The sequence below is a fragment of the Kryptolebias marmoratus genome, linkage group LG21, assembly GCF_001649575.2.
Source record: "Kryptolebias marmoratus isolate JLee-2015 linkage group LG21, ASM164957v2, whole genome shotgun sequence".
NCBI classification, from domain to species: Eukaryota; Metazoa; Chordata; class Actinopteri; order Cyprinodontiformes; family Rivulidae; genus Kryptolebias; species Kryptolebias marmoratus.
In genome coordinates this window covers 17,915,859-17,928,902 of record NC_051450.1, presented here as the reverse complement: position 1 = coordinate 17,928,902, position 13,044 = coordinate 17,915,859, and the positions used below count along the sequence as shown (strand labels likewise).

The 13,044-nt window shown below is 37.0% G+C and overlaps 1 protein-coding gene across 1 annotated transcript; it reads right to left on the bottom strand.

Annotated features, from left to right (window-relative positions):
• Positions 1-4,304: 4,304 nt before the first annotated feature.
• fbxo15 (F-box protein 15) lies at positions 4,305-11,897 on the bottom strand. The gene is made up of 9 exons (XM_017406471.3): positions 11,778-11,897; positions 10,994-11,098; positions 8,861-9,082; positions 7,183-7,386; positions 6,963-7,092; positions 6,733-6,815; positions 6,122-6,267; positions 5,797-5,921; positions 4,305-4,580 (listed from the first exon to the last, which is right to left on the bottom strand). Exons 1-9 carry the CDS (start codon positions 11,864-11,866, stop codon positions 4,305-4,307), a joined length of 1,380 nt encoding a protein of 459 aa, XP_017261960.2. The 5' UTR covers positions 11,867-11,897.
• Positions 11,898-13,044: the final 1,147 nt, after the last annotated feature.

Sequence of the window (13,044 nt, the reverse complement as noted above, 5' to 3'; positions counted from 1 at the left end):
GAGGTATTCAGTCAAGGGTTGATGTCATAGCAGCAGCAGAATCTAATCACTTTAGTGCCCAACATAAAAGCACACCCTGGAAGTACCAAAGGCAAAGCCCCAGTTTTTATGGTGCCATGTGATGTACTGAAAATGTCAGACTGCCGCAGTAATGAAAGCTTGTCAAGTACACTAGTTAAAGCTGAATCAAACATGACTCAGCAGGATTCAGATAATCTGACAAGTTTCGGGAGGAAAAACCCTGGTGTCTGAATGGCAGACTGCATGTTATCTGCTTTAATTTTCTCTGTAAGAGGAAATGTGCCGACCACAGTGAGCGCCATCATCTTTATTGGGTGTCAAGCACAGGTGGCCCTACAGCAGAGATGTGATTAAAAAGTAATCATCCAACAACACACTGGCTTGTTTCAACCTGGTTAACAGAAGACCTTTATTCTTCCCACGGGGATGTCTGAATTAAGGTGTTCCACAAACAAGAGACTGAAACCGAAGGATAAACAGGAACAAATAAAACTCAGCTTCAATGATTTTACCGGTTTCCAGCATAACATGTGACTCAGAAAAGGAAAGCGTTTCTGGTCACATCAAATTGGTTCGGAAGCAAAGACAGTGGCCGCCTTTAACCCTAAATCATCTATGTTTAATTATTAAATTCAGTCCAAGCTGTAAGCAGGAAATGGAAAACACAAATATGAGCAAAGTGTAACGGCCTTTGAAATTCCCAGTGCAAAAACTTTTAGCAATGACAAAAAAGCAACCACTTTCCAGCATGCAGAACCTTGTAGAGAGATTTTAGAAAGCATGGCTGGGTGCTGTTGAGCTAGGAATAAACCAAAAATATTCCTGACACCTACACAGACACATGCATGTATTCATGTATCTCAGCCCCAGATGTTATGTGCTTGTTCACTTCGTTCCCATGTCGTCTGATCCATGCACATATAATGAAGGAGGCTTTCTGTCCTCAAAGTTGTGCCTCTGTGTTTTCATCTGTGTCTGTCCCCTGCTTTCCTTCCTAATAGAGGTTCAGATCAATAGAGTTTGCCTCAGGCAGAGACCTTTAGCACTGACACCAATTGTTCCAGGAACTCTAACTGCAGAGCCCAGACCGTTTTCTGTGAAACCCACAGAAGGCACTGCAACATTTTCAATTTAGGCTGGTAAGAAAGCATGTTTATTTTGCTCACTGTCACAGTCTTGATGGCAAGCTAGTCACCGATAAATATACATTTATAGGCTATAGGTTTGTTCCAAAACAGTTTGTTTATTTTGACTTTTTTGCACAGGTAACAAGGTAAATCTTGAGCTTTCAGGAGCATTCAGGTCTCTATCATCCCTTTGGACAGGTTCAGAACAACAGATTCTTTTTTTATGCTAAATAAATTACTCAGATTCTGGCAGTAGTTTCAAATTTACTGCACATAAAAACGGCATCAATCTTTTAATGTAACCTAATGTAACAAACTCTCTTCTAATCTGATTAATCATTTGTCCCATGATGTTACTGCTTATTGTGATAATAGGTGACTTTTTGAACTGGTACTCAACGGGAATATGATTTAAGAAAAAGTAATAACAGATTAAAGGTTGGACTTTACCTACCCAGCAAACACCTGTTCTGAGACTGGAGAGACACAGGATGTTGTGTGAGGATAATACAAACTAGTGGACCATTAAATTGCAGAAAGGACTGCTGCAATGCATTAAATAAAGTGCTGACACACGCCATCTCGTTTTCCCCTCGTGCAGACTCACTGTAACTTGTAAAAAGAAGCAACATGAAAATGCTGTTGAGACTTTTGCTTCCGAATCTCATTAAAAGAAAAATCCATTTAGAGTTTTTACATTGTGAATAAAGTAAAGATGTAAACTTATTTATGAGAAGAAATTGAGAAATTGTGAAGAAAATAAGCTAAAAATCCCCCCATTCAATACCACAATGTGGAAACAGATCAAATGTAATCCTTATGCCAAAAAATAAAAAAAGTACCAATACAGGCAATTTAAGTATTTCAATCAAATTTCAAACAAAACTTTGTTTTTTTTTCATTGCCGATCAGGTCTATACATGCAAAATCTAAATATGAATCACCTAAAACTAAGTATAACTCCTTTTCTCTAAAATATAGGCTGGAATAAAACTCACAAGACTCCTTCTGGTGTCCACAAGTATCAAGTATCAGGATGTTTTTATCAGTGGTGATATTCTAACTCATTCCACAGATGTTTTATTGGACTGAAACATGGGAAATTAGGACCTTAAAGTCTTAATTTCTTTTTGAATTAATTGAAGGTTTTTGGCAAACCCATTTTGGCCTGTTGTCACAGATGTTGTGCTGATGTGTAGGCCTATGCCTAATTAGCTTCACAAAAATCACATGCTAATCAACATAATAAATGTGAAATGTTAATCAATCGGATTTGTGAGGTCAAGGCACTTGTGTGGTGGTGGCAGACTTTGATTATCTTCAAAACCTTTAGAAAATGTAAAAATAAGTAGTTTTAAGAGAACAAATCCAATTAAAATGAATTTTTTTAACTGTTTTCCAGTTAATGGAGCTAAACAAAGACTGTGACAAAGATGTATGTGGCTGAATCTTTTTCTTTTTTTGCCTGGTTGGTATTTCCAAAGTGACAGCATTAAAGGCTAAAAATGGAAAGATTTCTTTCTCTTAAGACTGGCTTGTGAGGAAACTAAGAAAGAGCTTTTTGTTACTATGATTGCCCAGTCAGAAATCTGATTTATTTTATTTTATTTTACATTTTTTTGATGTCAGAGCCTTTAAATCTTGATTTACATGCAAGCTTGTATAGTAATTACTTCGCAAAAAGTACCATGAGAAGGAAACAGCAAATTCCCTGTATTTGTATTGTAATGTTCTCAGAAAGTGATTATTGTTGTGCTGATAAAAAAAGACATCCAAGTCAGTGTATATGTTCCTCTGGAGCTGTTATTAAACTGACTGATGTTATAGACATAATAGAAATGGTGCTGGTCATAAAAATCTCATTGTTTACTAAAGAGAGCCATCTACTGGAGAACAGCTTGATATGAAATATATGTAGATAGATGTCATTTGCATCTTTTTCTTTTACTTTTTATTTAAAAATGTTGAAATTGCAATTGGAAAAATCAGCGTTTGCAGAGAAGTTATTATTTTCTGCAGAGCTCAAGACAGGGCTTGGTACTTGGCCCAACCATCCACCTGTGTAAGCCCTTCTTAGCCAAATATGTGACTCAAACACATGAATAACCGCCTTATGTGCTTGCCAATCTGTTACAAATGCACATTACCCTTGGCTCCTGTTATTTTCATCTAAAATAGGAATGAAGAAAGGCAGTTTGCAACCATTGATGTGACAGCAAATTGCAGTATGAGGTCATTGTGATGGAAATTTGTTCCAAACGACAGACATACATAAAGTCAGAGTAATGGCAATATGATACAATTTGTCAATTTATTACACATTAAGTTATCCAATCTATGTCTATATGACTCTACAGTATATAGCCTCTAAATTGGGTCTTTTTTTTTTTTGCACCACCAGCATATTGAAGCAGAATCACTATTTTCTGAAATAAAGTTCAGCTCTGAATGTGAGTGGAAAAGGCAAAAAAAAAAAATTAGAAAATGCATGCTTTAATTTCATATTAAAGACTATGAAAAACATGGGTTATAGCTCCACCTTTTTGCCGTTAGCTTATTTCCAAAAACAATTTAGGAATTGAATCCAAATGATGTTAGTGTTGCATTTGAAAAACTAAGCATCTCTTCAAGGTGATGATGATCCCATTTGCCAAAAGGCAGGGAAACTTGTAAATCCTATTACCCTGAGGCTCGCCAACTTTCTTTGGTCCATCAGCAGCATGGCAACAACTTCCAGCAACTGCATTGACTTATTACCTGCAGTTCTTTAGCTGTGGCCAGAATTGCCCAGGGTTTGGACAACATGCTAAATTTCCAGATGAAAATGTTCGTGCTGCAGTTGCAGATTGGCTCTAAATGCCAAATTAAGAACGGCCCATACCTGATTTGTTAAAATTGTGCAAGGTCAGCAAATCTGATTTTACATTTACAAAAGAAAAAATGTTAAATATAGAAAAAAAGCAAGTTAATTTTTTGAACTTTAAAAGAGTGTTTAAGCCCTTTTCACTATAAATCCACATCAACAACAAAGACAATTTTATGGAAAACACATCTCTCTTCCATTGGCTGGACAAAAAGGGGACAAAACAAAACAAACAAAAACTCTTAATGAAAAATCTTTTTACTTGTGAAACACAACAAATACATTCATAAAAATCAGTGATTTCTTCTGAAATGTTTGTTGACGTAACAAACACTCACATAAACATTTAAACTGACGAGGATGAACTGCCTCTCTGCTCTAAACCTTATAAGCTGCATTTTCATCTGAATGTCAGAGTCCTGAAAATAGATGAGGTAGGTCTCACCATCATAGTCATAATAGCCACAAGAAACTGGCGTCCCCTCCAGCTCCATGGAAATAGGAGAACTGACATACTTGAAGGGTTTACAGAACTCGTCCAGCAGAGTCAGACTCATGATGCAGCAGTTCTGGTAAAGGGTAGGAGAGTAAACATGTAACAGCATGCATCTTAAATGTGTGGGTTGCTATTGGTTTGATTTCATTGAACAAAATTAAGACATCCTCTTACACTGTGGGCTGAGCCACACTGAAAAACTGTGTACTTTTCATGCATAAACTGGTATTTTTTTTTGTTAAAAAAAAATGCCTGGATAAGGTTCCCACACCTGACACCCTCCTCTCCTACAGATCCTGTTCATGAACACTATAATCAGGATCAGAGACAAGGAGCAGTCCTGGTGGAGGTCAGCCTTGGGATTGACCTCAACTTTGTGCTGATGTTTGGACACTGTTCTCGTTTTGATTGTACAGGGACTAAATAGACTGCTAGAGTGACTCTGGCACCCTTATATTCCCACAGCACTACCAACAAAATCCCTTGGGGGACAGGATTGTAAACCCTTCTCCAGATACACAAAACACATGATGACTGGATAATCAAACTCCTATGACCCCCTCAGCATTATTGTGAGGGTAAAGGTCTGGGACTTTGTTTACTGACCCAGACAAAAGCTGAGCTGAGGTTTAACAACTGGTGGAATCTCAGATCCAGGATGATTAGATCCATCTGTTGCACACTGACTCTTTTTGCATTCAGCCATGCATAATGACACAAAGTATTGCAAGTATGGCTGATCTGGTTTCTGTTGTACTTTACCCAGGGTCCTGCTAAACGTCTATATGACTTTTTACTTTGGATTCTTAATTCCAAAACTGAGAGGAATAAAATATACATTTCCTTTGCTCCACCTGTCAGCAAAGAGTCTATAAAATGTGATAAATGTTTCCTTTTTTCTCCTTATTTTGTAAGAGGTATTTACATGTATTGTTCATGTTTTGGAATACTGACAAATGAATTTGTCTACAGTTTAAAATGAAAATCAATGATGTGGAAAATAATTTGTCCTAAATATAATTTATTGTATATTTCTGTTTATTTGCCAAACTTTAGGTGTGACTACAGACCTAAAATCTCCAGGTTTTATGCAGTCCAAACTGTAAAATTATTGTTAAAATTAGGCATTAATTATAGTATATTCACTTTAGACAAGAGAATAAAAAAACTATGAGAACCGCTGCAGTGTAATCTAATATTAACTGTGACCTTCATACTTCTGGATGATTTCAGGATGCATTTTCTCCCACTGTAAAAACAAAAAAGACACTTATAAGTATATGTAGTACCTCTACTGAGCCTTGCAAGGCCTCACACCTCCAGGGCAGGGTGATGTTGCCTGACAGCAGCATGTGTTGCGATGAGTTCGTTCTGCTCACTGCAGTGAGCTGGATCAGTCCGTCAGAGATGTTTCCTGCTCAAAAATAACAACACAGAGCAGCTAAGTCTTTTCACTACAATAACTCACATATCAGTGATAAGTCACCTGGATACATTTTTAAGCTGAAATAAAAAAAGGTCTATTAGTACAAAATGACTTAATAGTGGAAATTCACTCTTAATACAAATAGTGCAATGTGTTTTTGAGAGAATGCATAAGCATAAAAAGGTTACCTCCGTGGCAGAAGAGCTGAGGAAAGCTTCCAGACATGAGCTCGCTTACAGAGCTGTCGAGAGCGATGTGTAATTGGTAACCATGGAGACCGTATTCAGGGTCTATGTCATCAGAAGGGGCTCTGGCAATTTCCTCTACATAAGGACTAGAACAAAAAAAGAGTTTATAAATGAAATGTTTCATTATAAAGACATTTTGGAGGTTCATTGATTTTAGTGAACTGCAATTATAACACAACTGTGGTATGTAGTTTTATGAAGCCACTAGAGGGGGCTATATCCACAGGATGTGAGACCCACATCTTCATGTAGCAGCTTTATGAGTTTTGTTCCTACTACTGTTGAATTATCATTGGATCGCATTCAACACCATAAAATATTTCAGAAAAAGTAGTGCATGGTTTGGGACAAAAATCCAAAGCTGCCTTCAAGGTGGTCCTGACATGTGACAAATATCATCCCAGAAGTGGGCACATTTTTTACCTCTTTAGGAGAAAATTCTAAGCTGATGCTTTGGGGTGTTATAGATGGCTAGCATGAGGAGCATAAAAAGCATCCCATCATATAATGCACACAGTGTAAAAAACGTTTTGATAATAAATACAACCTACCTGTCAGAAGACCCCTGAATGCTTCTCTCTACCAGTCTGTGAAAGTGGAGGGTGAACAGGATGAAAGCAACGGAGCACTGGTCCTGCAGAAAAAGCTGTTACTTAGAAAACATTATGTTTTTTCTGATCAATTTGTCACTCTGAAATGAATAAGTACTTATCAGATTGGTTCTGCAATAAGCTAATGAATAATAACACAGAAACAGCATGGCTGTCTGAGAAGTAATTACCCTCCAGACACCAATGAGGATTCCAGGCTGTAACAACTTCAGCTGCACCATTCTGTCCTGGCCAATGACCTGTGCACTTTTAGTTAGAGGTTGCATGTCCAACTTCGCCATGAGGGACCTCCTGCCAGGACTGACAGAGCAAGCAAAAAAACACAGCTGGTCTCACTGAGAGATGGGAAGACAGAGCGAGAGAGTTGAAATGGATGCTTTCTGTCTTTACTTCTTCAGGCCGGGGCAGCTCAGGGCAATCCTCCTGACACCGTGGAGTTGAAGGGTGGAAATCTGCTCGTAGTGGGGCAGGGAGACTCCTCCGCTCCAGCACAGTGTCAGTGAAGTCTTGCAGAACTGGGACCAGCTCAGCTCCAAAGTACTCTCATGTCCAGACTTATCAGTGACTGTCAGTTCCCAAGTGACGCACAAGTTTCTGAGAGAAGAGGAGACAATGCTGAAACAAAGCATTGCAGTTTTTGGCATGAAGACTAGTCAGTTGACATTTTACCTGTTATTTTTTACAGCCATAAATTTGAATTTAACAGCCTCTCTTATTTTTTAAAATAGAAAACAGCAAACCTTACCTTCATGAAATGGAAAAATCTAACCATAAAGGGATAGTTCAGACCTTTTGAAGTCAGCAGTCCACTTTGGTCTTGGCCACATTCTCACTAGCCATTAGATAATCAGTTTGATTGTAATTAAAACTAATGTTGTTCAAAGAACTATCTACATCAGGTAAGACATTGTTTGTAACCTTTCCACAGAACCTAACTTCAAAGTTCTGAACTATTGCTTTAAAACCCACTTCTTTACACAGAATGCAACTCAATGGCCAGTATTTTGCACAAACTGACTGTGGCTTTTTAAATCAGGGAAATAAATAAGTTAATAGCTTTTACATGTTTTTTTTTTCAGCAGGTAGTAGAACACCTCGTTTTAAGCTGTTCTTACTAATGAAATGATGTGCAACGAATGGAATGAAGCTGCAGCTGTTGTGATAAATCTCTTGATCCAATTCTGTCTCTAAACTGTGATTCACGGCTGCCCCCACTGTGATGTAGCCGGCGTCTTGCGGAGGCACCAGCCAATATCAGTTAAATGGAAGAACAAAACTAAAATCTGGAACACCCCAGGAGGCCCCAGAAGGGCCCAAGGGAATTCACTCTGGACTGTTTGTATGTGTGATGTCTTGTGAAATGATTATTACCGAGGCAAATCACATGCTCCTCAGTGTCTCTAACAGACAACCCCCTCCCCAAGGGAAAATGTCTCAGCTGGTGGTATGAATGAGGGAGGCATCATTGTGTGGGCTGGGGCTAGGTAATTTACTTCAACAATGCAGACAGCCTCGGCAAAGAACACAATTATTTCTCCTTCTCCTCTGTAGCACAACAACTGCTACAGAACTCAAAATTGAGTGCTGCACAGCCTCTAATCAGAGGTTATAAAAACACAGCAGAAACTGCAGAGGAGGCAGAGAAGTAGCTCCCACCCCCCTGTGTGCCAGCATCCCTCTGAGCAGACTTCACATTCAGACACAGACCTCCTTTCTCACCTTTAATAAGAAAGTGTCATTAAGTGCGATATGAAAAACAAACCCTACTCTGTTTTAGACTGCAGCAAGATTGTCTCAGGTCTCTGCCCCTGAACTTTCTAAACAGCAAGGGGAGATCTCAGAAGTTTTACTCTTTCCTAACAGTACAAAGATTCCTAGCAGGGCTGCTGGAAGTTTGAGAACTAAACACATGGGTGAAAAAGATGACAAATTTTCTGTCATGATTTGTGCAGATGATGTAAATTATGAAAAAAGAATTATCAAAGAAGCCTCAAGCAGCTGGCATAGTTATCTTCTTACATAAGCTGTTGTTTTAAAATGTTTGTTTGTATTTTTGTTTTTTCTGCACCTGAGGACTTGCTCAGTTTTGCTTGGTAGGCCAGTGTGACAGCTGATGTGTCCGAGGAGCCGTTTCCATCTTTTCAAGTTACGAGTTAACAAATTCTTGAAGTACATCTGCTTCATGTAACCGGCAGCTTGATCCTGAAGCTCCATCTTCAACACTGGTTCATCTCTGGTCCAGGTTTTATTCTGTCCAAGCTCAGTGATGTATATCTTGTGCCACAGAACACTGGATTGATGGCATTGGGGGGGAAAAAAACTGTCATTAGTAAAATCAACTGAACAGATTAATTATCTTAATTGTCAAAGACAATGCACAAGAACATCTGTCTTTTAGGAGACGACACTTTTTTGCTTTAATATTATGTGCACATAAAAAAAAATACAACATGATTTTTGCATTTATTTCCTGATTCCGTTTTTAAACTTGTCTATGAGTACAATATTAATAATTTCAAGCATCTCCCATTCATCGGTGTACACTCGTCAATAATGATAGATCTGGTTCCTCAATATTTATATTTTTGCATTTAAAGAAAACTATAAAACTTATTTTGTTCTTTTATAGTCCTAAATAAGAAAGCAGATTTAGTGCATGCAAAACTTGTTGTATAAATTTTAGGGGCAGAGAGTTGGATCAAAGTTTACATGTAAATATCTGCTTCCATTAAATTATTGAATATCCAACCATTAAGACAGTTACCTGAAAACTCACTGATTACACTTCCAAGCAATTAATATATGCAGCTTACAAATTAGTAAATTTGCTTTTCTGTTATGTTTTATTCTGTATCTTCTGCTGATGTGTTTGACTTTGTCTTTTGAATTAAATTTTTGATATTTTTGTTAATTTAAAGTTCATTCTGTCTGGTAACTTGTTGTCTGGATCTAATTTATTAATTGTCACATTGTATATTTTATTAATCTGCTTTATGTACAGATTACTGTTTTTTTCTTTGACTGGTTTCAGTTCCTTATTTTTACCTACAACCAACTTTGTTTTACTTTGCCAAGCATTGTTGTGTTTTGTTTTGTTTATCAGATTCTCTGCCTTGATTTCACCTTAAATAAACTCTCCTCGTCGTCCATCTACCTGACTTCTGTCTGCTCCCTTCTTTGGTTTCTCACCTCGGCACTAACCCTGACCCAGAGTTACACTTTAGAGAAGTTAAAGTAGGTTTAGGTCGACTTTTGAACAGTTGTATGGAAAAGCTGGAGTTAGAGTTAAATAAAGTGACGCCTTGACTAAACTCTTTCAATTTCCAATGCAAAAAATAAGCAAAATTACCCTAATTTGTCTTGTGATCCAGCAGGACTTCAGTTAACTGCAGGATTTCTGTTAGTTACATGTTACCATAAATCAGAAGAAGCTCTAATCTGTATCACTTTATGCCAAAGTTATAACAAAGCAAGCATTCTAGCATCTTTAGAACATACGTCTTTGTGTCAGTGTTGTTATAGAATGGGCACAATTTGCCCAAACTTTCAAATGAAAACAGAATTTAGTTGAAATCATATTTATTTTATAGAAATCTTTCAATTGTCTGAGCCAAAGTGGCTCGATCTGAGCGTGGGCTATGTTTCAGATTTCACAACCCTGGCACCTGGAGATTATAACTCAACAAACTGTCCTTCATACCAGAGAACATACCCTGAAATAAGGTGCAACATGTTGTAATTGGTTAAATCAGACAAAGAGAGGTGTCTGTGAGCTATGTTACTACATCGCTGAAATTATTCCAAACACCATTCTTTTGCGCTTTAATTATTTTGTAAATTATGATTAAAGCTTCTGAGTACCTTCGGTAAATTTGCTACCACCTTCTGTGGCAACTTTCAAAACTCTCAGTTTGCAATTTGCATTCTTTTTTTTAATGATTTTATTTTTATCACCCACTGCTATGAAAGGCAGGTGATAAAAAAGGCTTAAAAAAATAATTAATAAAATGTTCTTGCACAATAATAGCCAAGATGTTTTGCTTAATTAGAATTAAAAACCATTTAAAACTATCAGAATTTCAGCACAAATTTAACTCAAACCGATTAATGCCTAAATTCTTCCATATTTGACGGATTAGATAACACACTCTAATACTTAACAATACTTTTGTTGTGTTTACGAGCCCTAAATGATGCTTACTTATCATTGGCCAGCTGGCAGAAGAGCTTGTTGGTGATGCTGATGCAGACAAGCGCAGAGGCATCCAGGTAGGACAGAATCTTCATGAGAATCTCAGATGGCAGCCTGCAAAACATTTAGATATCAGAAGAAAAACCGGGCTCCATTAGTTCTCAGTATCATACTTATGTTTCCTCTACCTGCCTGTCAATGGCTGACATTTACTGCATGATAAAATTCACGTTTAACTGCATCATTTGTGCCACAAAGCTAAGCTACATTGAAAAATCTTGCTTTATAGTATTTTAACAAGTGAATTAACACATATTTCAGCTATAAATTCAAAATATTCATCTCACATTAACACCTGGAGCTGTGATCATATGAATGAGCAGCTCTGTTTTAGTAGGATGTGAAGACACAATGGCTACTAGTGGTGATAATAAAAGTCATCAAAATATTACATCACTGTGTGTCAAGTACAGTTAAATATTTTTTGTTTGTTTGTTTTTTTGTTTGTTTGTTTTGGGCCTATTCCTTAATCCAAACTGAGGCCAGCCTATTGCAGGAAGTAAAGCAGCACTGAGCTGTCTGATGAGGTGATTCATTGTGGTGTCCCATTACATTTAGTAGGTTCAAAAACTTACAAAATGCTTAATTTAACCAAACTTTGATGGTGTTTCTGTATCTAAATGAGAATGTAAAAAGCCTTAACATGATGCCACACTGTTTGAACTCAGTTTGGTTGGGATAAATGCCACACAGATTAAAAAGAGGACACAGAAAGACAGACAAGACAGATTACCTTTTCATATAGTTCTGAGTGGATTTGTCAGCTCTTTTGAACGTCCCTCTTGCCCGCACACAGGAAAAATCTGCTTTGGAAACTGCCATTTGTTTCACTGTTTTTTTGGGTTTTTTTTTGTCTTTTTCTAAAGACAAAACATCAACAAAAACAACAACAAAAAAAAACAGTATTACGGTATTTTAAACTGTTTATATGAAAGTTTAAGGTCATGTAATGTTCACAGTCTCGTTTCTGCGTCGTTAATTTGAGCTAATTAGTCAAAAAATAACGTTGAAAATTTAAAGACTGCAGCAGGGAAAACTTGAAAACTTATGTCAGTAAAAAAAATAATTTGCGCTTTCTTACTTACAATAGCTGTCACAATTTTCTATGTAAGACAATTATCTCTGCGCATATGGTTAGTGTCGAGTTGTAGATTTACCTGTCGGCGTCACGTCGCCATGGTAACGTCCGAGAAGGAAGTAGCGACGTTCGAAGACGCAAAACTTCCGGTGCGAGCGAGCAAAGCATGCTTTCAAAATAAAAGCGGAAAAATAGGAAATTTTGTTTAGACTTTTGTTTTTTAATTATTATGAAACAGTATTAGATTAAAGTCAGGGATTTGTTTTGAATAAAACATGTTATGACTTAGATGCATATTAATTTTATTTTGTTTGATTTCCAAATTGACATTGTTTTTGTTTTTTTGCAAGGAAGTTATTTTAGAGACTTATTGATACTTTAATAAAACAATCCCTGACAAGAGAGAGAGAGCAACATTTTTCCTGCAATATGTTCACTCAACAGACTCATCTAAAGATACAAATAAAACAAAGTTATTACATTAAAAGTTAAATAGATTGGCTTTAAATATATACTTATAATTACATAGCCAGTTTTTGAAATTGACATTGAGTAGAAATATAATTTAACATGATGATAACACTACAAAGTAAGGTTGCATTTGTATGTAAGTTGTAATGTTTTTCAGACACTTGCTGCTTTTAATGCATAGATCTATTTATGCTTATATTTAACAGGCAGGATGTTCTGATGATGGAAGTGATTTTTGTGGTTTTAGAAAGACCGTCAGACATCGCTGTTTAGCCGTAGAAAATCTGACGAGGAAGCACACAACATCAGAACACCGGCCGTAGGCGTGAACGCACACTGACCAACGTCATGACGTCATTGATTTAGTTTAAAAAAAACGTTGTTTAACTTTCGGTTCTTCCCTCGACTACTCTTGAAAAACAGAAAATAAAATAGCTTCTCATCGCAACAC

Coding starts and splice junctions, on each gene's coding strand:
- fbxo15 (XM_017406471.3), bottom strand. CDS start 11,866: ATGGCAGTTTCCAAAGCAGATTTTTCCTGTGTGCGGGCAAGAGGGACG. Junction 7,093..7,182: donor AGCTGCCCCGGCCTGAAGAA/GTAAAGACAGAA, acceptor TTGCTCTGTCAG/TCCTGGCAGGAGGTCCCTCA. Junction 6,816..6,962: donor TCCTCATTGGTGTCTGGAGG/GTAATTACTTCT, acceptor CTTTTTCTGCAG/GACCAGTGCTCCGTTGCTTT.